Source organism: Colletotrichum chrysophilum, assembly GCF_026319265.1.
Source record: "Colletotrichum chrysophilum strain AFK26 chromosome Unknown scaffold_20, whole genome shotgun sequence".
In the NCBI taxonomy this organism is placed as follows: domain Eukaryota; kingdom Fungi; phylum Ascomycota; class Sordariomycetes; order Glomerellales; family Glomerellaceae; genus Colletotrichum; species Colletotrichum chrysophilum.
The window spans coordinates 388,738-411,776 of record NW_026517307.1 but is presented as its reverse complement, the minus strand read 5'-3'; the positions used below and the strand labels follow the sequence as shown (position 1 = coordinate 411,776).

At 54.7% G+C, this 23,039-nt stretch overlaps 2 protein-coding genes and 1 non-coding gene across 3 annotated transcripts; 1 reads left to right on the top strand and 2 right to left on the bottom strand.

The window, feature by feature from the left end:
* Window positions 1-1,925: 1,925 nt before the first annotated feature.
* On the bottom strand, window positions 1,926-2,011 carry COL26b_003624. Its single transcript has one exon. It is a non-coding gene; the product is annotated as a tRNA-His (tRNA).
* A 3,079-nt stretch (window positions 2,012-5,090) lies between these two features.
* On the bottom strand, window positions 5,091-7,452 carry COL26b_003623 (uncharacterized protein; the record flags this gene model as incomplete). Its single annotated transcript, XM_053176517.1, has 2 exons — window positions 5,091-7,274; window positions 7,336-7,452. The coding sequence occupies 2 exons, from the start codon at window positions 7,450-7,452 to the stop codon at window positions 5,091-5,093; spliced, it is 2,301 nt and encodes a 766-aa protein (XP_053039604.1).
* Window positions 7,453-16,654: 9,202 nt separating this feature from the next.
* Window positions 16,655-19,139, top strand: COL26b_003622 (uncharacterized protein; the record flags this gene model as incomplete). Its single annotated transcript, XM_053176516.1, has 10 exons — window positions 16,655-16,763; window positions 16,834-17,023; window positions 17,364-17,807; window positions 17,915-18,136; window positions 18,198-18,209; window positions 18,265-18,289; window positions 18,341-18,427; window positions 18,485-18,576; window positions 18,632-19,048; window positions 19,106-19,139. 10 exons carry the CDS (start codon window positions 16,655-16,657, stop codon window positions 19,137-19,139), a joined length of 1,632 nt encoding a protein of 543 aa, XP_053039603.1.
* Between the last annotated feature and the right edge of the window lie 3,900 nt (window positions 19,140-23,039).

The window sequence follows — 23,039 nt, the reverse complement described above, 5'->3', positions numbered from 1 at the left end:
GCGACCCTTGGCGAACCGGCTGGAAAGATGGATCAAGGCGATACGTCGACGTTTCGTGATGTTGCGCAAAAAGCAAGAGTGCAGATCGTCTCTTCAGAACAGCAAGGCTACGGGACCATGATCGTGGGGGGAAGACGGTGGAGGAGGGGTTCGGTGGGAGGTGGGCGGTTTGGTGGCAGAAAAAAAGGAGGGAAAAGTGACAAGTTGAAGACGGCTTCGGGCCTGGAGCAAAGAGCAACGGCAACCGCCGACGATGACGACAAGTAACGACAGAAGGTCGGTTTCGACAGATACGAAGTCGGCTTGAGCCACGTCTGAAGTTTGGAAACGCGGTTTGGTGAGTAGAGTATTCTGCTGCCTAACGGATTTCCTGGTTTCCTTGGGATGAAGGAATGATGGCAGAAGACAGCGCTGGCTGGTCGAGCGTGTGAGCGTGTACCAGCAATGTACCCTGACGCTGCCAGGTGGTTGTTGGTGGTGGTGGTGGTGGTGAACCGTAGGAGGGGACGTCGGAGCGTCAGGCAGAGCAGCAGCAGCGCGGGAGGAGCCAGTACTGGTTCGCGACAGGGCAGGACACGGAACAGGCAGGCAAACACTGCCCCACGTCTCTACTAGTGTACCTTACCTCACGCCGCCTGTTAAGAGTTGGGTTGAGTTCCTACCTAGGCTGAAGGGCGAGTGCTTCCTTCCTGCTGGCTGGGCTGTGAGTGTTTGAAGGCTGGAGCTGGTGCGCCTGAGGTAGAGGCTACTTGCTGTATCCGTACTGGCGCTGCGCTGATGAGGCGCAGGGCGAGCAGGGAAGGTTGGGGAAGGTCACTTGGACAAAGTACCGTGCCGATAAATGGCTGAGGTAAGCCACCACCAATTGGCCGATGATGCTCTTCACTGCAGGTGAGTGAGATGTGAGATGCAGCGCTGCAACCTGACTGGGCTGGACAGGAGGGGAGGGGAACATGCATCATCACGTGATGCCGCCGACTACAACAAGAAGGCACCTTCGGCCGGCAAACAACCTACGCTCGACTCGCCCGGCGGCCGGGAAATCTCCCTAGGCGCATTCTTGGCATGTCTCGCTTGCAAAAGGGCCAAAGTACCTATCGTCGTCACTCATCACCTCAAAATGCCCGGGCGCAGGAGTTTTCCAGCATCTCGTCCGTCTTTAAATATCGCAGAACGCGTAGCCCATGACGAGCAACAGTCTCGTATTCCCATGCCAAGACACGCTGGAGTACACTGACAGCTGTCGCTCCCTCGACAGTGCGCCGATTGCGTCCTCGTACAGACGCACGAAGGAAGAGGAGCCTATACGGTGGAGCTGCTTCGAAGCTCGGGCTTCAATGCCGAAAGACACGGGGCCGACGCCTTAGCAAGCAATCGCTCACCCACCGGGCAGCTCCATCGAGTGGTTCAGTCACGTAACACCGGTGGAGCAGAAAGACTCGTCTTGCCAAGGACTCACCCGTCACCACCAACATCGCAAATTTCAATCGTCTGTCTACGCAAGCGGCTAACGTGGCAGAAGGAGCAGTTGCCATTGATCTTCATCTGGTTGTCCAAGCGAACTTGCCCAGAACGGCCAATCATCAAAGCCCTATCGTAACAAGTATCCACCAGTCAACGGCTATCAACCCAAAAAAAGAAGAGTTTTGCTATTCGGGCAGTGTCAGTTAGCTAGCTATCTGGGAAGTGTCCCCTGTAATTCGTGATTATAGAGAGAACGATAGAAGTCGTGATAGGGATAACGACGACGACGACAATAATAACGACGACGATAATAATAATAGACGATTGTAATAGATAATAATAACGATAAAAGCGAGAATAAAAAAATAGTCGCCTTAGAAATAGGCTACGGATTTACGTGTGTGTGAACACTGCCCGGACAGCCAAATAACACTGCCCGAATAGAAAACCAAAAAAGAATTTGCGACTAGGAGGAATCGAACTTCCATCTGCTCGGAACCAGTTGAGAGGCCACAACGAGCTATTCTAACCGTTAAACTACAGTCGCTTTTCGATGTTGAGGCTGCTCCGTAATGTGGGGTATGGACTTCCCGACTCAGGGCATGGAAGTGGACAACCCACATCCAGGGCTCAGATGGGTCTCGCTAGCTTTAATCCTGCAGTAAAAGACCAAGTGGGACTTTGCCCGGTAGAAGTGCTAAACTGGCTAAGGTTGAATAGACTTCCGGCGAATAGTGTCAATGAAGTGACTGATCCGTTGGATGTCTGGATGTCTAGTGTCTAGGTCCTACTGACTGCAGCTGGCTTGTCTGCCTAGAGGGCACTGACTAGCAACCCCGGGCAGAACAGACGCCGGTATTGTTGTTCAGCAAACTTCCGTGAGACCCATGAGACTGAAGTATCACTGAAGGTAGATCTGCATAGACTTAGTGACCATGGCCCTGCTTGCCTGTCCCAGTTCTCAACGTTCATGGCATCTGACACTTACACGTTGCCATACTTCTCGTCGCCCCCCTGAGTCTCAGTTTCGTCAATCTAATCCGCTCTCTACTTGTCGTCTTAGCCACTACGATCGTGTATTTGCTATGGTTGTTTTCTCTCTGAGCCATACTTACATTCATTTCGTCGGTAAAACCCCGTTCTTCCTTAATGTAAACATACTGTCTATGCCTCGCTGTCTTCGATGTATTTGCTTCACTTGCCCTGAAAGTAAACATGAACACAGTAAAGGTTGAACAGCATGCACCTCAAGGGACCTACTGAAGAACTGTAGAAAGCCGATTACTCCTCCTAGCATCTCTTGAGTTGAAAATTCGAGGCCCAGCGATGACCCAGCAAAGCGTAGTCTGGGCCTCACATACAACAAGCTCGTTCTCGTCTTCCCGCCTAGCTGCAAGGTCCCGAGGGGTTGAAATTGCAGGCCGGGACGAATCATGTGCTACTAGCCGTTCGTAGTGCAACCTCAATCTCGAGGCAGTTATCCGTATGTCGGCTGGAAATCGCGACATATCCTTTCACGCACACACAAGAAGTGGGTGTTGCAAAAAAGCTGCTCGCATGTACCTGGCCGGTGTATCTGTGATGTACATTCATCCAGACCCGTTACATGTCAAGATGGCTAAATGGAACCAAATCCAACCCATCTGAACCCCGAAATGCTCAATCATCTTGTCGTTATGGTCCTCCCTGAACTGTCAAGTGGCTTGCCCGAGCGTTCTCACAGCCTGGACACAAGGAGAGAAGATCAAACAAGCCACCCGTCAAGAAAAGAAAAGAAAAGAAAAGAAGCATGAAAGCAAGCGAATCCTCGGTATTTAAACGCAAAGTCGTGACCAAAGACAGTCTCGATCCGAGCCGAACTAATCAAGTCCTCCAACACAACACAGTTGACGCGAAATCCAAGACAGCCTCACGACATCTCACGCTTCCTTTTCCATCACCCGCCAGAAGAAAGCATCTTCGGTTTGACCACAACCAACTACATCATCATCCTCCTCCAGAATAAGAACTAAACCGCCGTCTCGCAGCCCACCTCACATACACCAAGTCTCAAGCTGCTCGACAAATCGACACAACAAACCCACCCGGTTCAAACGTTCAATCAAAAGCAAACTCCTCTTCTCCCGAAAACACAACCCTATTCTTTCCGAGAGACATTCCCGCCAAAAAGCAAGAGACATCTCGGAACCACCCGCGGAAGGAGGCTGAGACCCCTCTCAGCCACAAGGACTTCCCACCGATCCCACCCCCCCTTCCTCCGTGTCCGCCTCACCTTCAGCATCAACGACTACATCATACCAAAGACCCAATCACCCTTTTCAAAAACTCCACAATGATCGTTTTCCGTCATCCCAACGCAGAAGAAACCTCCCGTTTCTTCTCTCATTCTCAATCCTGTTCGTGGGGCCATCTGAACCAACACAGCCACGCCCGCCCGTCGCCCGAAGTCTCCATCCTCCGGCCCCCAAAACCGGCCGCAGCAAACCTGGCCCGCCCGCCCGATCCTCCCGCCCCGTTCGTTTCCTTCGCCACGTTACAACACAGCTACCTACAGCTACACAAATCCTCCTGCATCCCGCGCGCGCTCCCACATGCAAGGACCACGCAGCACTCTAAATCCAGCGTCTAATTTCGTCTGAACCATGCCCTCAGCTTCATGCAGGCACCCGGTGGTCGGCGCTGACAATCTCTCAGCGGCCATCCCAGTATTGTGATTAAGCTTCACATCATGATTGCAAAAGAGAGGAAACGGTATATGGGGGTCATGACAGTGGATAATCTCTTGGATGCCACCTATTATGTAAATAAGTTTGCGAGACTTTGAAAATCGTCCGCCTACATACAGTCCTGTCCTTCTGACTAGGTTCTTTTTGTTTTCCCCCGCCTCATCCGCGAAACCAAATAATAAAGAGCGTTTTCCAAGCAGCGAACCGCTGCTGGACTCAATACCGCCGTAAGTAGCTATAGACAGATACCCTAGTGTATACCATTTGCGTGGGGTATGCCCCTTGCGGTCCGCGTATGTGAGAAATATCCGTCAGGGCAATCTTTGGCCACATGGCTTTCCTTTCCCCGAATCTTCTGACGTGTCCAGCCCGCAGAGAATCTAGAAAATATCGTGCCTTTGTTTGCTTCCCTTAAAACAGAGAAAGATGTGTGACCATTGTTGTATTCCCTAACCACATGTTTTCCCTCCTAATCCCTTGGACCGTATTCTCTTTGTTGTACCAGATTGGGAGACTGCCACTCCTTGCCCGCGTGAGCCCTTGAAAACAAAAGAAATGTTGTCTTTGGTCGAGAGCGCCATCGGCTGCCCCGCCAGTCTATAGTATCGGGTATTTCGAAACAGATGAGTTGATAAACAGCAGAAGGAAATTGTGATGTGCGCGATAGCGAACGCAATGCCGCCTTGTGGTATCGAAGATATCGTAGAATAATCGAAATGCCACCCTGCTCCCAAACATTTGGGTGAAAGAAAATCGAAATCCGGTGTGAACATCGTCTTCGTCTGATGACGAGACTGATACGCCGGCCAACGCCAAACACCAGGCCCATGCATGTGAATACACAAGAAACTTTTGAGATGAAATCCCCGCGGCCCTCTCAGAAAGCCTGCCAGTTGTCACCTAAAATCGGTTGCTGGCAGCCCAGATGCTTGCCGATGCCGAAGCAGCCCATTCGCTTTCCTCATACGGAGGCGTGGGCCACTTGTACTGGCTCTCAGCGCCGTGTGACTTCTTCAGGTCCAGTGGTTTGGGGGTGACTGCCTCGTGGTTCTCACCGAAGAGAACGCCGTTGCCGTTGGCTGAAGGTGACGGAGTGGGGTACGGGTTTGCCATCGCGAGGTTGTTGGCCATGTGTGGCTTTCCGTCCTTCTCGAGGCGCTTCATGGCTCGGTGTGTTGAGTTCAGAACCTCGTCCAGCAACTCGTCCTCCTCATCGGGCGCGTCGTAGTGCTGGACGCCTTGAACCGCCTGTGACCTGCGCGTGCGACTGGAGATGGGGCCGGTTCCACGAGCAGCACCCATGAGGTTGTCCACAGAGCGCGGCTGGTGCTGCGGCAGTGAGTGGTGCCTCTTCAGGGTGCTGTTGGGAGTGATCAGGTGTGCAGGGGGAACGGGCGCGTGGTCGCGGTTTTGCTGAACCTCTCTCAAAGCCTTGTCGAGCGGCTCGTAGATTTCGGCGGGCTTCGGCGGGGGAGTGGGCGTGTTGTCAATCACCATGGATGACCTGTTGCTGTTCCAGGGACCACAGCCGGCTTGAGCCTCGACATCATCGGAGTTCGGAGACATGGGGGCCTGGTGACGACCAGAAAAGCGGCGGGCACGTTTCCTGAGGTGGGAGAAGAAGCTCTCCTTATGGCCGTTGGGGGGTGAGGCGAGACCGCCGTTGCCGTTCAGGGCGCGCTCAGCTTGCTGACGGTGGATTTCGGCGTAATGGTTAGTGCTGGACGCAACCGACAACTGCCTGCCAATCTTCTTCTTCTCCTCAGCCTGGAGGTGGCGTTGGTTGCCGTTGGCGTACGAGTCGTTGTATCCGTTGCTGGCCTGGGCAGTAACGGCATCGGAGAGAGGGGAGATCGGGCGGATCGTGGGCAGTATCGGCATGGGGGCAACGTTCGACGGGCCATTTGTCCAGGTCGTGCGCTTGGACTGAGCAGGGCGGGTCTTGGCAACGGGAACTTCGTTGGTTGTCTGCGAGGGTACGGGGGAGGGTCTCGGGGTTGAGTCCTTGGAAACCGTTTGAGCGACGGCAACTTCTGCACTCTCTGAGCGACCGATGAGCGACTTTCTGAACCACGACGGCTTAGAAGCCGTGGGAGTCGACGAGTTCGAGTCCTTGCCGCGGCTGATGTCGGATTGCTTGCGACCGAGGATTCTCGAGGCGGATGACTTGGGCCGCAGAGGGTCAACGGCGTCAACGAAGTACTCGTGGGCAATGGCCTGTGTTGATGTCGGGCGCGTCTTGGGATCCCACATCAAGCACCACGTAACGAAATGGCTCAGGGAAGCAGGCCACTGCGGCGCCTGCAAGATCGTGTCCATGGCGTGGGGTGCCATCTTAGGGAATGAGAAACCCAACTTGCCGGCCAGTCTGGTACCTTCTCTCCACTCACCGCCGCCGACACGAGCTCCCTGCTTGTTGTACCAGTTTCCGGGGCTACCCATAATTTCACACACTCTCCAAACCTGATCGACTTCGTTACCACCAGGGAAGAGAGGCTTCAATGTGGCGATCTCAACGGCCATGGCGCCGACTGCCCAAATGTCGACGGGTGCCGAGTACTCGCCGGCACGCAGGAGCACTTCGGGGGCACGGTACCATCTCGTCGAAACGTACGTCGTGTAGGGCAGCTTGGAGTGGGTTTCGCGGGCAAGACCAAAGTCGGCAATCTTGACGGTGTAGTTCGGGGGAGTGGAGGGAGGCGTGACGAGGGCGGAATACCTGCGGAAGGAACCGACGGTGTCTTGGTGAGAAGAAGTGGACACCAGAATGTTCTCGGGCTTGATGTCGCGATGGAAAAAGTGGTGGGCGTGGATGTGCTCAAGACCCTGCATAATCTGGAAAAGAATGCTCTTGACACTGGCGTTGTCGAGACACTTGTGGTCGCGAGCCTTCATCAATTGGTACAGGTTACCCTCCATGTACTCCATGGCAATGTGCAGCTTCTTGCTGTAAGGGTCGAGGAAAATGTCAAGTGCGGGAACAAGGTGAGCGTGGTGAGGAAGGGTCTTCAAGAAGACGACCTCACGAAGCTCTAAGCATGGGGTGAAAGACTCGAAGGTCTTCTTCATGGTTTTGATGGCGACCTAGAAATGCAATCGTTACCATGTGTGCTGCAAGAACGAAGATCCATCTGCAGGTACTTACCACCGTACCGCGACGAGCCACGCTAGCACCTGCGCTACGGACTCTGGCGAGAACGACGCTGCCAAAACTACCATCGCCAATCTCCTTGAGAACCTCAAATCGATCTTCGAGAGCCATGTTGTTGGCAGAATGAGATGACGACCCTCGATGGGTCAAATCGTGTGCGACCGTCATTTTGTCTGTGTGCGTGGGGGGATATGATCGTTGAGTCCAGTCAAGATCCTCGTGATGACGGTGTTTCTGAGGCGAGTCAGCTGGTCAAGGCCGCTTCGTAGGCGTCTTGCCCTAGACCGTACCAATGCTGTGCCTGCTTAGGAGGAGCTCTGTGCAAGAGCAAGATGCGAGTTCTGTAGCATTCAGACCGGTCTGATTTTCGAGTCGATGTTGTATGGTATGTTGTTGTATGTAGAGTTGTTGGTGGTGGAGGTGGATTGTTGTAGATGTTGTAAAGTAAGGAAATGGTATGCGAGTGTTGTTTGTGGGTGATGGTTGGAACCGTAGAAGTTGGATATAGAAAAGGCGCGAAAAGAAGTGACTGGGATAAACCAAGAGAGCGAAACCAGATGAAGGAGAGGAGACTCGAGAGGGACGAGCAAAGTCAGGAGGTGGTCGATATTATTAAAAGGGCCAGGTAAGGGTCCAGGGGTGGGAATGGAGCTAGAACCAGTCGATCGGGGATGGATCCTCAGGCGTGGATGTTCAGAGGGTACGATATTCTTGGAGGCGTGGGTCGAGATTGCGATGATGAGGAAGCGACCCTAGGAGAGGAGGGATTGGCGACGGGGACAAGGTCGACGTCGTTTCCTTGCACTGTTGGTTGTCCTTGGGGAGCGCGGTATCCGTATGCTTGATGTCGAGATTGAAATTGAGATTGAGCATGAAGGCAGGAGCGAGATGTTGTATGTGCGATGTGCTTGGGTGCATACACTGCCGGTGCAGGTGCTGGTGCATGTACCTGGTTATGGAGACGCAGTCCGACCAGAGCGTTAGGCGACGGGTGATGCTTGCACTAAGGTATCCGTCTTTTGGCGGGGAGCAGCTGTGTCGCAAAAGAGCGTTAATAAAAAAAAAATTGAGGGTAGACCAGGAGGGGCAGGTTCAAGGAAAGAGAGTGTGCGAGAGGGGAGGAGCGAAGCGAGAAGGGAGAGGGCGGGCGAAGGAGGCCGTGAGAGCAAGTGAGAGGCAGACCAGCAGAGAGGACTGGGATGGGGATGGGCGGCGATGGGTACGGGTGTGTGCTTGGAGAGCGGCGAGCCAGAGAGAAGAGAGGCCGGGAGTGAGAGAGACGAAGGACAGCGAGAGATGGAAACCCACTTACGATCCAGCGAGAGTGATTCACCATGGGCCGCGTCGGGATGGGCGAAGGACGAGGGCCTGAAGCGAGGGCGAGGGAGGGCAATGAGAGAAAGACAGGTCGATTGATTGACTGAACGGTTGATAAAATGGAGCGAGGAGCCGGCCACTATGCCATCGACGACTCGAAGGTGACCGGGGCCCGTTCTTAGCATGAATGAATGAATCGGGGGGGGTGAGAAAACCAGAGAGGAAGCGTAGGGGAAGGGACGGAGCTGTCGTCGATAGGGGCCCAATTTCGCTAATGATCCCGGGGGGGCGGGCAGTCGTGCTTTTTTTTTTTTTCTCTTCCTGCCCTCCTTCTCTCCTGTCCGTCTCTGCCCTTTTACTTTGGCGGGCGAGGGCCAATTTGCGCTGGGGGTGGGTGGATGGTGGGCAAGTCTTGTCCAGGGGAGGGGGGCGTGGTCTGGGTGTCTGGTCTAGGAGTCTGGGACCTGGCAAGCCTGCGAGACAAGGGTCAGGATGTCTGGAAAGTGAAGTGACTGCGAGAGAGTGAGAGACTGAGAAGGTGTGTGTATGTGCGCGCGCGTGTTCCAGAGAGAGGTACCTTTTTCCCTTGCCGGTGCTGCGAGGTACAAGCGCTCACTGTGAGAGTCTGTAAGTACCTTTTTTCCGTGTGTAAGTCTTGCACAGCGTCGCAGACAGAACAAGAAATAAAAATAAGATAAAAACGATTATGGTGGGATGCAGGGCCGACCTTGGTAAGATTACCCAGGTATGTTCGGACGTTGGTTCAGGCGTCTGTCTTCCCGCCCGCCGTGTGTAGTGTGAGTTCGATGTGGTGTGCAATGGCGTACTACGCGTAGTGCAGCTCGTTCGGTTTTGCTAATGCAAATTTCAACAGGAACAAGTTCAAAGTTTGGGGATCGCTGAGGCATAGATTGGCTTTATTGAATTATAATCCTGCTGGTTTCCCGCCGTCAGCGAGCTGTCTGTTGTGTCTGTTCCTTCGTCTCCGACATAGCGACACTCATCGTGCCCACTCCCGCACCTCTCTGTTCCTCTTGATTGACGGACGGTTGGACGGGACGACGAGGGTGCTCATGCATTTGCAGCTCCTCTCCCCAAGTCCAGTCCAATCCAATTTGATGAGACGTGACTTGATGGGGCGGCGTCGCTGCTTGATGAACTGGCACAACCCGACTGAGTATCGACGTCCGGGGCGGTCGGCAGTGATGGCCCAGAAACGCTGCCTCGACTGCCCGAAAGAGCTTGGTCTGCGTCCCCATCAGTCACTCGCCCAGAGATCATGTACCTGTTCAAGGCACCATGCAATGTGCTGTACGGATACTGCGTTGCCATCGACATGGGATAACGCGTTGCAGATTGCAACGCGCAGCACCAGTAGCTTCATCGGCAACATCAGCAAAAATTAAAGACCGCGCCAGGCAGTGCGCTGCGGATGCGCAGGCACAGCGCAGCAGGCGGTGGCAACCGGTCTTTCTGTCAGCATCATCAACAACATCAAAACAGAACTGCATCAACACTAGAGGAAGGAATGACATGATGCACCGCCAAAAGACTCGGTCCGTCAGCCCAGGCGAGGGGAACGAACGGACCGCGGGTCACGACGCGACTAGGGACCGGGGGGGCACGAGCTGTTGACGCCGTTGGACGAGGCTTCTGACCGGCGTGCTGGGATTAATTCGCAAGCTGGGATTGGTGTATATTTGGGCGAGGTGCGTGCAAGAAAATGTGCGCAGCAATGCGTGCTGTGTTGTCTCTTGTGTTGACTTGTGTTTGGCCGGCCGTGATATGCCAACACAACAGCCGACAGGGAAAGTGCAAGCTGAACCAATGTATTCATCTGGCCCTTATCCGCACCGCTGTTTACCGCGTACCTCGCCACAAATACTGCCTTGCAGACACCCGACACCGTTCCTGACGGTTCGCACAGGGCATGACGGAGTACCCTCTGGAGAGGGACCCCGTCCAGGGAATCCTGCAGCCCTATTCGAGGAGCTTTGCTGGAGACCAGCCGGGACGGGGGTTGTCGCCTGGTGAATGATGCGCTCCAGGAAACGGCTGGTATTTTGTGCGTAGGTACTCCGTACGGATCGCTGCTTACGATTATGCCTCGTCGTGACATGCCCTGTCAATACTGATGATGTTGCGTCTGGGGCTGGCATACGTACGCCGTCTGTCCGTCCCTTTTGATTGACGGGTATGTGAGGAGACCCTTGAGAACTTAGCAACGTCCGAGGCAGGGGACCAGGAGGAGAACAATGCTGCCGAGCACAAAGTGACGGGCCACTGGGATGTAGCAGGCACGAAGGCCATCCAGCCTTACCGTGGGAGACGAGACGACGCAGTTTCCATGCCGTCTGTGAGCAGGCCGGCTCTGCGAGCAGAAACCAGCCAGAGGCAGCCCTGAGTCCTGCAGAAAGGCTGTCAGTGTCAGGTTGGCCGCTGTTCAGCGCATAAAGCCCCGTTTCCACCTCACACAATACGAAGGCCAGGAGAAAAGGGGGACCTGGCCTGGTGCAGTGAACTTGCTGCTCATCACCAATGCGCTGGGCCGGGGAGTCGCTGACGGCGGGAATGATCAGAGGGGTCCCGTCCGAATTCCAGCACGGTCGTGGATCGAAAAGTCGGCCAGTGTCAATGTGCACCTCCCCTCCCGACGTTTCCATCCCCCAAATTGTCATATCAAGCCATGGGACTGAGCCAAGTGAGTGTTTCTGGTGATTGATGTTCGCAGCATCGCAATCACATCAACGAAGGCCAGAAAGATTGGGAAAAGGGGGTCGAACACTCGGGGAAGGTGGAAAGTGGATGCAGCTCATGTCCGTCCGTTTGGTGCTGGGTAGGGTCGGCGCGTTCTCCATCCTGATGTGACTTCAGGCAATCAACCATTCGTTCATGTCGTGTCTTTTGCTTGTTCCATTGGTACGTACTGCTTCATCTTGGAAGCACGCGGCGTTGACGCGACCAAGCCGCGCTCAGGGCTCAGGAGCTCAAGAACCAGAGTTGAACTTGAGCTGTTGCAGTTGCAGTTGCAGTTTCCAACCAAGTATTGCGTCGAGAACCTGAGCTACACTAGAGCTGGAAGAGAGTAGCTAGCTTTCTGCCCCCGTATTCCAGAGCCACTGGCGACGAGCTAGAGACACAAGACAGTACGTTCCCCCAGTTACTTTCCCAGTCGGTGCTCACCATTGAGAGGCGGCTGGCACGACGAATGCAAAAGAGGGAAGAAGCAAGGGGATGATGGAAATTGACCACGCCAGCCAGTCGATCAGCCGGGGACCCGGCGCCACTTCAGAGGCCTAAAGCCTGAGGCCAATCAGCCGGAGCCCAACCTTGATGGTGGAGGTCGGGAGCGTGGGACGGTGGAACTGACGCCACAAACTACCAGCGACACCAACTTCTGCCTGGCGGTATAAAGTGCCAGTTTGCTCGCTCGTCTTTGTGCATTCACAGCATGGCATGGCATAACATAGCATGAAGAGGCGACCACAAATCCATGATGGTGTGCCCGCTGGTTTTGAATGTGCGTCTGCAGCCGCCAGAAAACGAGAAACCGTAGAAAACGCCCTTTAAGGCCGTTTATGCCGGGCCCGTGTGCCCGACTAATGGCAGCCTTGCTTGGATGTTCAGGTACCGGAGCACATCTTTCCCATTCGGTACGCAGCGAGGTAGTCGGTACGGGCGGTACCTGGCTACCCTTGCATTGGGGGTGGTAGCTACTCAATGGGCAGCTGCCGCATCAGCACCGTCGGCATCGGTGGATGCTTGGTGCCAGGGCCCAGGGGCAGAGAAGGCGAATGGAAGCATCCGAATGGTGGGGAGTGACATGAAGAGGAGTCGGTCGTCGGCGACCCAGCCTTCGGGGGCCCAGAAGAGACAGAGTACCGTAGCGTCCGTCGCAGAGCCATTGTAGCAGCCGCGATAGCAGCAGGATAACCGCGAAACGAACTTGGTGTTCCCCGTTCACAGTGACGACCGGGACCTGAGATGCTGGCATGGCTGGCGCGGACATGGGAACAAATCTCCTGGTGATGTATCCGCGGGTATTGCAAAGAACGTGGCCTGCGAATCCCATTTCGTCGCCGGGGGAAAACGTGGAAGTCCACCCTACAGGCTGGGACTGGCGCCGCAGTAATCGTGTTAGCGTTTATGGTCGCTCCCGCCGTTTCATGTCCCGCCAGCAGGCCCTAGATTAGACCTCAGACATGCCCGAGATCTCGAATGAACCTGTCCACAGTTTGTCACCTCGGAGGAAAAGAGAAAAAAATCAAAATCAAACGTCCTCAAGACCTTGAAGCGGAGCACATACTTTATTGGTACCCGCTGCTTGTTCTTGCCGTCTCTTTTTCGCAATTCACGTTGCGACGTTGCCTGTGCTGCTGCAACCTTGGCTCGGGGCCTGCGGAACGGCCCTGATGAGCCTTGCCTGGAGGTTTTCACTGGCCGTCGATGGTGAATTGCAGTGAAAGATGACGGTGATGCTGTAGCGTAGGAAGTGGTGCCGGGGAGCGCGTCCGGGTCTGAGCCATGGCAAATCCGCCTCTTGTCTCATCCTACAAGAGGAGCGAGATCAGGTCCGGCTCGTCATGAGGAGCAGATGTGTGAAGATCCGAAGTCCATCGCCGGTGCGGGACGTCACATACTGACATCAGCCGAAACGGTGGTCGCTGAAGGCCTCGGTGAATGGCACCAGCTGGATTCCTACGTCGTCGTCGACAGACGAAAGTCTGAAAAGGTAGCGACTTGCCAGAGGAGTCGCGTCACAGTGGGCACGGGCATTACTGAGGAACAAGACAGTGACAAGAAAAACAGGCCTTACTGCGTAGAACTGGACCCAGGCCCGGTGGCTCCTTCGCACCACATCCCAGGCCAACAAGGGCGTTGATTTGCTGTTGGCGACGCGGAAGGCGGGAGAGCCCAGCATTCCCAGCTGCTTGGTGTTAACTTGATCACCCAGGGACCATGATGAAACACGGCGGGGAGGTTTGCGGGCAGCGGGAGGAGCAGTCAGTCTTCGTACCTGCCTTAGAGCGACGACGATAGACTGGATGATGATGACATGCCATGACGAGGTTACCTTGGTCGGTCGGCAAGTCAGGTCGGATCAAGTCAAAGTTGAGTCAAGGCAGGTGGGCAGGTCGGGTGCCTTCCATCGGGCACACATGATGGAAAGCGCTGCCGAAGGATTCTCACGGTAAGGTCGGTAGCTGCTCTCCCATCTAGCCTGAAGGGGCAATGAGCTGCTGTGGACAACAGCAGCTTCCAAGTTCTTGTGATGTGCCGTGCTGCCAGTCAGTACCTTCCTCCGGGCCTCTGGGCCTGGGAAGGGCAGAGCAGGGATTGGGGAAGGTGCTTCCAAGCTCCTGCCATTTGAGAAGCCACCAACCACGTCCATCGCCTTCCTAGGGAGGTGCGGATACAACGAACGAATATGTGACTTCACCAAGTCCCAAATGTCATTGAAGTTTGAGCCTGATGTCGCACTGTAGCTGTGAAGTCAATCTCGTCTGTCCTCCAATCGAAGTCACAGGCCGCTCGCTTCATATGAGACGACTAGCCTCGCTTTCTTTTCTCCGAATGCCAGACGGCGACATGGACGCCACGAGCCGATGGGAAATCCCCCCGACCACGGGCAAAGGCAGAAACTGTATATGCGGCCGAGGCAACGTGGGAATGGGTTCGCCAAGAAGAGGGTCGACACCCAACCTCAACAACAGCCCTGTGCCGCAGGTGCTGTCGATTCGTCGAATGCTTCGAAGCTCAATCAAGCTCGTCCCGAACACGGGGAGCCGGAACAGAGGATGGAGCTGTTCCCCCTTCCCGCCCCTCGCCTCGCCGCCGTCTCCTCCTTTCGTCCCGCCGGGATTGTAATTTTCTGGAACACGGGGCATTCGTGATGATTTGGGAAATCTCACCGGTGACCATGCCAACCGACGGGGCAGAGATGCAAAGACGGACCTGCTCCCGCTCTCGCTCCCATTTTGACGCGATGACAAAAAGTCCAAACCAGCAGCTTGTCGCAACGTGACAATCAGTGGAGTGGCCCGACCCCGAACGATACACTGCAATCCGCCGCAACCTACCGAGAATTATGATCGATTTTGCCTGGGGCCCATCAGTGGAAGACGTCTGGAACATGTTGTTGCATGCACCTTCTGCAACAGACCCCCGTCTTCCCCCTCTCTGATGCTTCTGCGAGATTTCTAGTCGTCTAGAGCCACAAGACAACCGGGCTTAGAGCTTGGGCTAGCTTGTCGTCTGGCTGGGCTTGACGTTGTTTGGGACGATCTGGCTCCATTCTCGGGTGTTAAGTTGGATACATACTTTATGCCGTGATTTGGCTTGATGTCACTCATATGCCAAGCACAACCTACATGATGGGAATCAGGGTGTCAAGGTGATGGCAGCAACACCAACGACTGTTGAAGCAAGCAGAACCACCCTCCAACCGTGTTGCAGCGCCGTAACGCCCTCTGGCTGCCGCTCGCTGCCTCTCGCTCAAAGCAGCTTGTCCTCTCTCTATCCCAGGGAAATGATGTTTGCTGACCCCCGCCCACCGAATATCCTTTTTCATCCAGTTTCCCCTCCCCCTTCCCCTCACCTAATTCCACGGGTCTTTCCTTAGATTAGGGCCCAAATAGGATCCGGCATCCTTGAAATGGAGCTTTGATGAAGGAAGACGGTGATCGACAAGCCACGAGGGACGTGAACGTTAGACATCACGTCCAACACGCTTCCACTAAGCTGTTTCACGGATCCACTGAATGCATAAGATCTACGATGCACAAATCTCTATCCCAATATCCGAGCATCATTTGTATGGAATTATCCGGGTTCTTTGGCTCAAACGGTTGCTTAGTCTTCTCATGATGCCTTCTTTGATACAGCTGCTTGATAAAATGATACGGAACTTAGGCCTGTTTTGGAGACCTCCTTGCAGGAAAGCCAACAAGTCTTGGATGGCCCTGTTTTGACACAGGTGCTGTCATAAGGGCCTTGCGTTACCTCTCCCGTTATTGGGAGGATGGCATCGCAAGGGCGATGTCTCTGATGTCGCCAGCCTTGCTGAGATATCTAAGCCGTCGTCAGCTTTACTGCCCCTTGCCTCGTTAGTTGCCTCGATGCGACCTCTTTCCTGCGATCTGATGACTCGACCAGTTGATCTGAGACTTGCATACAAGTGGCAGGTCATGACAGCATTTCACCCACACTCTAGCCCTGCCGCTGAGCAAGATGGTGGCTCGGTCCGACACTCTTATCTTTAGAGAACATATGTCACAGGGCCATTCATCTTCAATACCTGCATCAACAGTGCCCCTTTGCTCTTTCGGCCACTAATACATCTTCTTTGCATGGCCGATAACTCCAAAAGTCCTGCTCATGCAGCCATTGGTGGCTGCACCCTCAGACGCAAGTCTTTTCCAGCCTAGCATCGCCGTACCACGTGGCAACCATCACATGGACCTGCCCTTTCCTGCGCGCCCCTCGCAATCGAAGTCCGGAATGCATCGGTCTTTCAGAACTGCAAGTAGCCGGCCGCCAGCCAGCGACCCGGGCCCGATAAGACGGGCTGGCTAATCGATAAGGTTGCTGCGTCTCTTTGTTCGGGACGTTAAGGTAGCTGGGACCCTTAAAGTTTCCGATCGCCAACCGTTTGGGAGCGCCGATAACCGGCCCCATTTTATTTTTTATGTGCGCTTGTCCGTGTGCCGCGCAGGAATTTTCGGCCGTCGCGACGTCTTCTCTCTTGTTTTCCCTTTCCCTCTTGGAGCTGTATCGTTCCCTCGCAAGAGCTTTTCTTCCCAGACAAGCCCTCGCGAGCTCCTTCTCGACCGTCGAAGTGAATCGCAGGCCTCGACGTTTTCGAATTCACCTGTCCGAATCGCCGTCCCCCGCGTTTTCGAGCGAGCAACCCCCAGCGTGGACCCTGTTCCGCTGCTAAAATACCCCGCCATCGGATACCCCGCCGAAGCTATCACGACCACCCGAACTCGACAAAATGTGTGGAATCAGTGGCATTTGCATGGGTCATTATGACCGTGACGACGAAGACGGTTCTTGCGACGCCGCTCAGGACCTCCACGAGTCCCTTTACTATCTGCAGCACCGTCGGTCTCCTCCTTCCTAACCGACTGGCTTTCCCCACGGTCACGAAACTGACATGAGTGGTCGCAATAGGTGGTCAGGATGCGGCAGGAATCGCCGTCTGTTCTGAAGGCGGAAGGATATACTCGTGCAAGGACAACGGAATGGCCTCCAAAGTGTTCAACGACGGCAAGAGAGTCGTCGATCTCCACGGTTGGATGGGAATCTCTCACCTGAGATACCCCACGGCGGGAAGCTCGAGCAAAGCGGAGGCGCAGCCATTGTGAGTTTCCATGAATACGAACGAGGTCAACTATCTCTAACTTCATGCGCCTACAGCTACGTCAACTGTAAGATTGGAAACTACATGAAGTTGCGAACTTTGCTAACCTCACTCGCCAACAGCTCCGTAAATCACTCCCTCCCGATCAATCTGTTTCCCAGTCTCGACTATCCCCCTCTTCACAATGAAAACTCACTCCGGATGCCTCGGGACATCTGCTGACATCAGCAAGGTATGGAATTTGCTTGTCGCACAATGGCAACCTGATCAACGCCGCTGAGCTTCGGTAAGTATTCGCACACTTGATGAAGATGCTGCAGTCATGCTTACGTCTCGAAAGTGAATATCTCGACAAGACGGCGCACCGCCACGTCAACACCAGCTCCGACTCCGAACTCATGCTGTCCATCTTCGCCAACGAACTCAACGAGACCGGAAAGGCCCGTATCAACGAGATTGATCTCTTCAGTGCGCTCGAGCGCACTTACAAGCGCTGCCGCGGCGCATGGGCTGCTGTTGTCATGATTGCCGGCTACGGCATCTGCGGCTTCAGAGATCCCGATGGCATCAGACCTTTGGTGTGGGGCCGCCGGCCCTCTGCTACCCTGGAGGGAGCTTACGATTACATGCTGGCTTCCGAGTCTGTCGCCCTCCGCCAGCTGGGCTTCCGGGACATCACAAACGTCCTGCCAGGCCAGGCCGTCCTCTTCAAGAAGGGGTCGGCCCCTGTGTTGACGCAAATTCAGGAGCCTGCGGGATATACGCCGGATGTCTTTGAATATGTGTAAGTGATTGTGTTTCTGCTTATCCTTGGGGCTTGTTTGCCTCCAGGGCACTGCTGCCCCACCCTGCGGGCTGTGGAAGGAAACCAAGAAGCTGACTCAGTACCAGCTACTTTGCGCGCCCAGACAGCGAGATCGACGGTATCTCTGTTCACAAGTCAAGAGAAAACCAGGGCATCAAGCTGGCAGACAAGATCAAGAGAACGCTTGGTGAAGAGGCCCTGAAGGAAATTGACGTTGTTATTCCTATCCCAGAAACATCAAACACGGCAGCTGCAGCCCTGGCAACAAGGCTTAACAAGCCCTTCTCCAGCGGTTTTGTGAAGAACAGGTATATTCCTCCTTTCCATGTTGAATTCGCAATAGAGTTGGTGCTGACAAGGTCGAATTAGATATGTCTTTAGGTACGTGAACTCACGAACACAGCAATCAAGCATGGGCTGACAAGGGGACAATAAGAACCTTCATTATGCCTGGTCAAAGCGTATGTCATTCATTTTGAGCTGGTGTTGGAAGCAGAACTGACATCCAATAGGTCCGCCAAAAGAGCGTGCGGCGCAAGCTTAGCACTATTGAATCAGAATTCAAGGACAAATGTGTGTTGTTGGTAGATGACAGTATTGTATGTCGAGCGGTCGTCTCCCACTCAAGACAATGCTGATGTTTTGGATCCCCACAGGTGCGAGGAACCACTAGTCAGGAGATTGTCCTCATGGCCCGTGAAGCCGGTGCCAAGAAGGTCATTTTCTCCAGCTCAAGCCCAGAGATTCTGTAAGGCTCAATTGTTGGTGTCGCCAGTTGGAAAACACACTAACAGATTGGACAGGCACGAGCATCTCTACGGCATCGACCTGGCGAGTAAGAAGGACCTTATTGCCCACGGAAAGACCACCGACGAGATCGCAGCGCACATCGGCGCCGACAAGGTCATCTACCAGGACCTCAAGGACCTCATCGCTGCCTGCGCCGAGCTGTCTCCCCGCGATCCCACAACGCAGAACTTCGAAGTCGGTGTCTTCAACGGCTGCTACGTCACCCCCATCCCCGAGGGCTACCTGGAGCATCTCAGCGAACTCCGCAGTGGCAACAAGAAGCGGAAGCATCGGGGACCGCTTGTAGCCAGCAGCGGCCCCACGCTCGACGCCCCCGCGGATGCCCCTGCTGCGAAGGCGGCCAACATCAATGGATTGGCTTCCCGTGCACGCGCTGAGCCGCGGTCTCCTGGAAGGAGCGCAGACATTGGGTACGTTGATTCTTTGCCTCGTTATCGCATTGGTGCATCTCTAACATTGAATGTCAGAATCCACAACGTCGCAGGTGAAGAGGAAAACTAGACAGGAAGATGCTCACGCAGAACCAGTTAAAACAGAGCAGAGATGGTCATTCAACAAAACAAAAAATAGACGAGGCGTTGCGGAAGGTAGGGAATCATCGTTTGCATTATCGCCTCTGAGGAATGAGTCGCTTGGAGTACTATTCCCGCTTGGTCTGGCATCTACGACAGCTGCACACGATCATGTTGCACATAGCCCATAGAGAGTGACGAGAATTGACCATCTCGCGTTGGCTTTCTGCTCCACTTCTTTGTTTCGACTATCAACGTCCCGATAATGGCATGCCAGCAGAGGATGGCCTGCATAAAACAACGGAATATTCGGTTTGATTCATATGTGAAGGCCGCATGGATCCAGGCATGGCCGTAGAAGAGGGTGCCCCACATGAGCATAGGCGTTATGTTATGCGTGAGAAGCACCGGAGGATCCTCACTCTCTTCCTCAGCCAAGTCGGCGCCGCAACGGGCACAACGGTGCAGAACGGTGGTGGAACACATTGGCGCCCAACACTATCGACTAACGGACCAACGCCGTCGCCGTCGAGGATCGCTCGAGATCGGAGCGTTTAGGCCGTCGGTCGACTTCTCTCGTTCCCACTGCTGAACCCAGCGTCGCAAGCCGTGATGTAGCGGCGCACGGCTCTCTCGTCCCGCGATTCATATTTCAGCCTTCATCCCAGGCCGGCCCATGAAGCGGAACCTGCTCCAAAAAGAAAATCATTCAACCGGGGCGCGGGCTTCGAAGGAGAGAGCAGCCAGCCAACCGGCACATCCGCGGTGCAAGCGCATTTGGAATGACAGCCAAAGGTGGGGTTCTTGGGACAGGGAAACGTCTGTGCAGAAATACGGACCGGCAAGATGAGAAGTGAGGGAAGCCAAAAAAGTTATCATCCACCACCCCTGGTGATTCGTGAAGTTGAGTGCATGACAAGGGGACCTGCAAAATGACCAGCGTCGGGGATCTCTGGTGCCCATCTTCCAGCCTTGGCGCAGCGGCACAAGAAAGAAAACAGCAGGAACGGCGGTAGCTCTCCATTTTGACGCCCCCATCGGCTGCTTCGACCTGGTCCGCGGGCCCTTCTGCGTCCGGTCAAGACCAATAAATCACCCAGTCAGGAGGATCTCGTCCAGGGCGGCTGGCCTTCTTGGACGGTTGTTTGGGCGGTCATGGGCATGAGCTTGAGCAAGGGGGGTGCCTACCTAGCAGGTGAGGCGGCATAGGCATGGCGCTGTCCTGTGCTGGGTTCATGGCTGGCGGCGCTATGCAAAGCTCAGGAGCGGCTTTATGCTTCTAGGTAGCCTCTTGGTAGAGGTCCCTTGGGTTTGCCCGCCTGTTCCCCGCGCCTCGAGTAGGGGAAGATATGCCGCCAAATTGCCCATGCGACGCGTGCATCAGCGCCCAAAATGCTGACGGGCAACCGCATGAATTTGCGAAAGTTCAGGCGGGTGAATTTCCAATTCCCCAGATGCACTCGGTGCCGCGTTTTGGACCGTGTTTCCAGGGTCCTCCGGAGGTTAACCACCTTCCATCAACTGAGGTTGTGGCCGCACCATCACGGCGAATTGACACCACCAAATCTTGCCCCTCCTCACCACCCTACCCTGTTCCGCTGAGATACAAACAACCATGCCGTTTGAATATGTTGGGGGCTGGTTTAATATGCCCTGCCGCCTTCGAATATTACCGTTACAAGGGGGGAGTGCTCAGAGCTATGGCCCTCGTTTTCGATTACAACTGGAGGCAAAGGAAGAGGTGGACTCTGGGTCGGTTCTGTTTCCACCCCCTTTTTTCCGTAATGGGGGGACGTGCGTGCGTGCTGCCGGGCTTCTCTGCGTCTCGTGGAAACAGTCAGGGCCCCAATTTGAAGGGTGCGCATGGGCTGCGACGACGCGTAAACGAGTTTTTCTGGAAGCTCTTGGCCGTGCTTCCACGGCCGGGGGTCGATGCGAACCCCTGCCGTCTCAAAGTCCGCTCCCGAGAAGTCTTTTGCTCCGGGCCTCGGGTCTCTCTTCTGGCCCCCGCCTTCCCTTCGAGTCTGACAGCTTGTATCCGCCGCCGCACGCTTCACATGTGTCACTCTAATGCGAGGCATTCTGCACGGCTGTATTTGAGACGGAGGCGAGCCCGGGTTGACACTCCGTTCCTTCGGGTCGGAACTGACAGACACTATCGAGCAGGAGGAGGAGCCTGAAGGATGAGGGGCAGCTCTTTGGCGGCCTGCCGATCTTGGTTTGGCACGAAGACGGACGATGGCAATGGGCAATTTCGGGGTTTGGAAAGAGAATGGCTGGATACCTAAGGATGTGTGATCTCGTGAGAGAGGTGGGTATCTCTTGTTTGCCAAAGATGCATGGGTCTTGATCAGGCTGCTGACTCGGCGGAGATTCACGATGTCGTGCTGCCGTTGCCGCATGCATCTGTGCATATTACATACCTGCCTGCCTTACCTGGGTCTGCGGTCTGCACTGCACGGCCAGAGAGGAACAGAGTTCTGACTATTCCCTCGTTTCTCGTTTTCCCATCTTGTGGCGGATTGCACATGTCAGGACCCCTGAGGCTTCGACGGAGATTTTCCCTCACTGTTCGTGCTGCGGCTTTCCTGCACTGCACCCACCACCCACTTGGACGCTAGACGTTGGGAAAGAATGCTGGTGTGTTTGACAGGGGGAGGGAGGGAATCTTCGCAACCGCGTGCCAGCCATCTCCGAAGGTGTCTGATGGGTGTGGTTCGTTGTCGTGAGTTACCACGAAGTTGGAACCGCCGATCCGGAGCCGCCGTGAGGTCCCGTGTGGGAACATGTTCCCTCATGTTTCTGATCCGCGAGGCTCACTGGGACCCTTTGTAAGTTTTTTCCGGCGGACCACAAGCCGTTTTCCGCGATACCCTCCCAACCCAGCCTGGAATTTGTCTTTTGGGCGCGTGTATCCGCAGCGGCGGCGGCGGCGGCGGCCGTAGGGTAGCATCTGGGATGGAATGTTCCTTTAGCACGTGTTGTCAGCTGTTCAGAGTTCTCGGGGGCCATGTTTCGCGCGCCGGTGTACACGAGATGAGCTGATCTCGTTTCTGAATCGCCCTTCGCCCGTGAGATGGCACTTTGTTGGGAAAAAAAGGGAAATCGGTGATGCAGGTCACTGTCCCCGGTGAGTTCTAGCGTGTGGGGTTTTTTGTCTGCTGTTTCTGAAGATCCTCTCCGGTGAGAAGACCCATGTTGGTGAACCCCCCGGGACGCAGTGGGATTTCTTTATGAAATATTGACTGCATACACCGTCGACTGGACAACGGGTAATCACGCTAAATTTGCAGTGTTGCATAAGGATTGAGTTATTCGGGGGTAGATATGCAGGCAGGCCTGAGCATTCCAGCCCGTTGGTTGTGGGATCCGCCTGTGCATGAGGCTCAAGTGGGCATCGACTACACTATCGTCTCCGGAGATGGCCCTGTTTGTTCCAGAACTAGACGACTAAGACGGGAGTGGCTCACAAGGTCACAGCGTCTTCTTCGCCACGCTTGAGGTTTCGATATGCTCGTCGGGAGCTTGAGGTTGAGACTTGGGCATTTGGTACCAATACCAAAGCGCTCGAGATCAACCACAACGAGATGGTGTCAGACGGCCAGGGAAACGAAACTACCTGTTTTGGTTGTGCTATGGCAGCCATTTTTCTGAAGCTCGGTATTCGTCGTTATCTCTAACGTTGTCGCTATTGCCGTTTCTGTCGTCGTCCTCTGTCGTCGTCGCTATCACCTCTGTTATTGTCACTATCTTTATTGTTGTTATTGTTGCTGCCGTCGTGATCGTTTCTGCCGTTATTGCTATCCCTACTTTTGTCAACTCCCTCAGCCTTAACTTACCTTTGAATATGCGTTTAATACTTATATACTTACATAGAAGTAAGATAGGC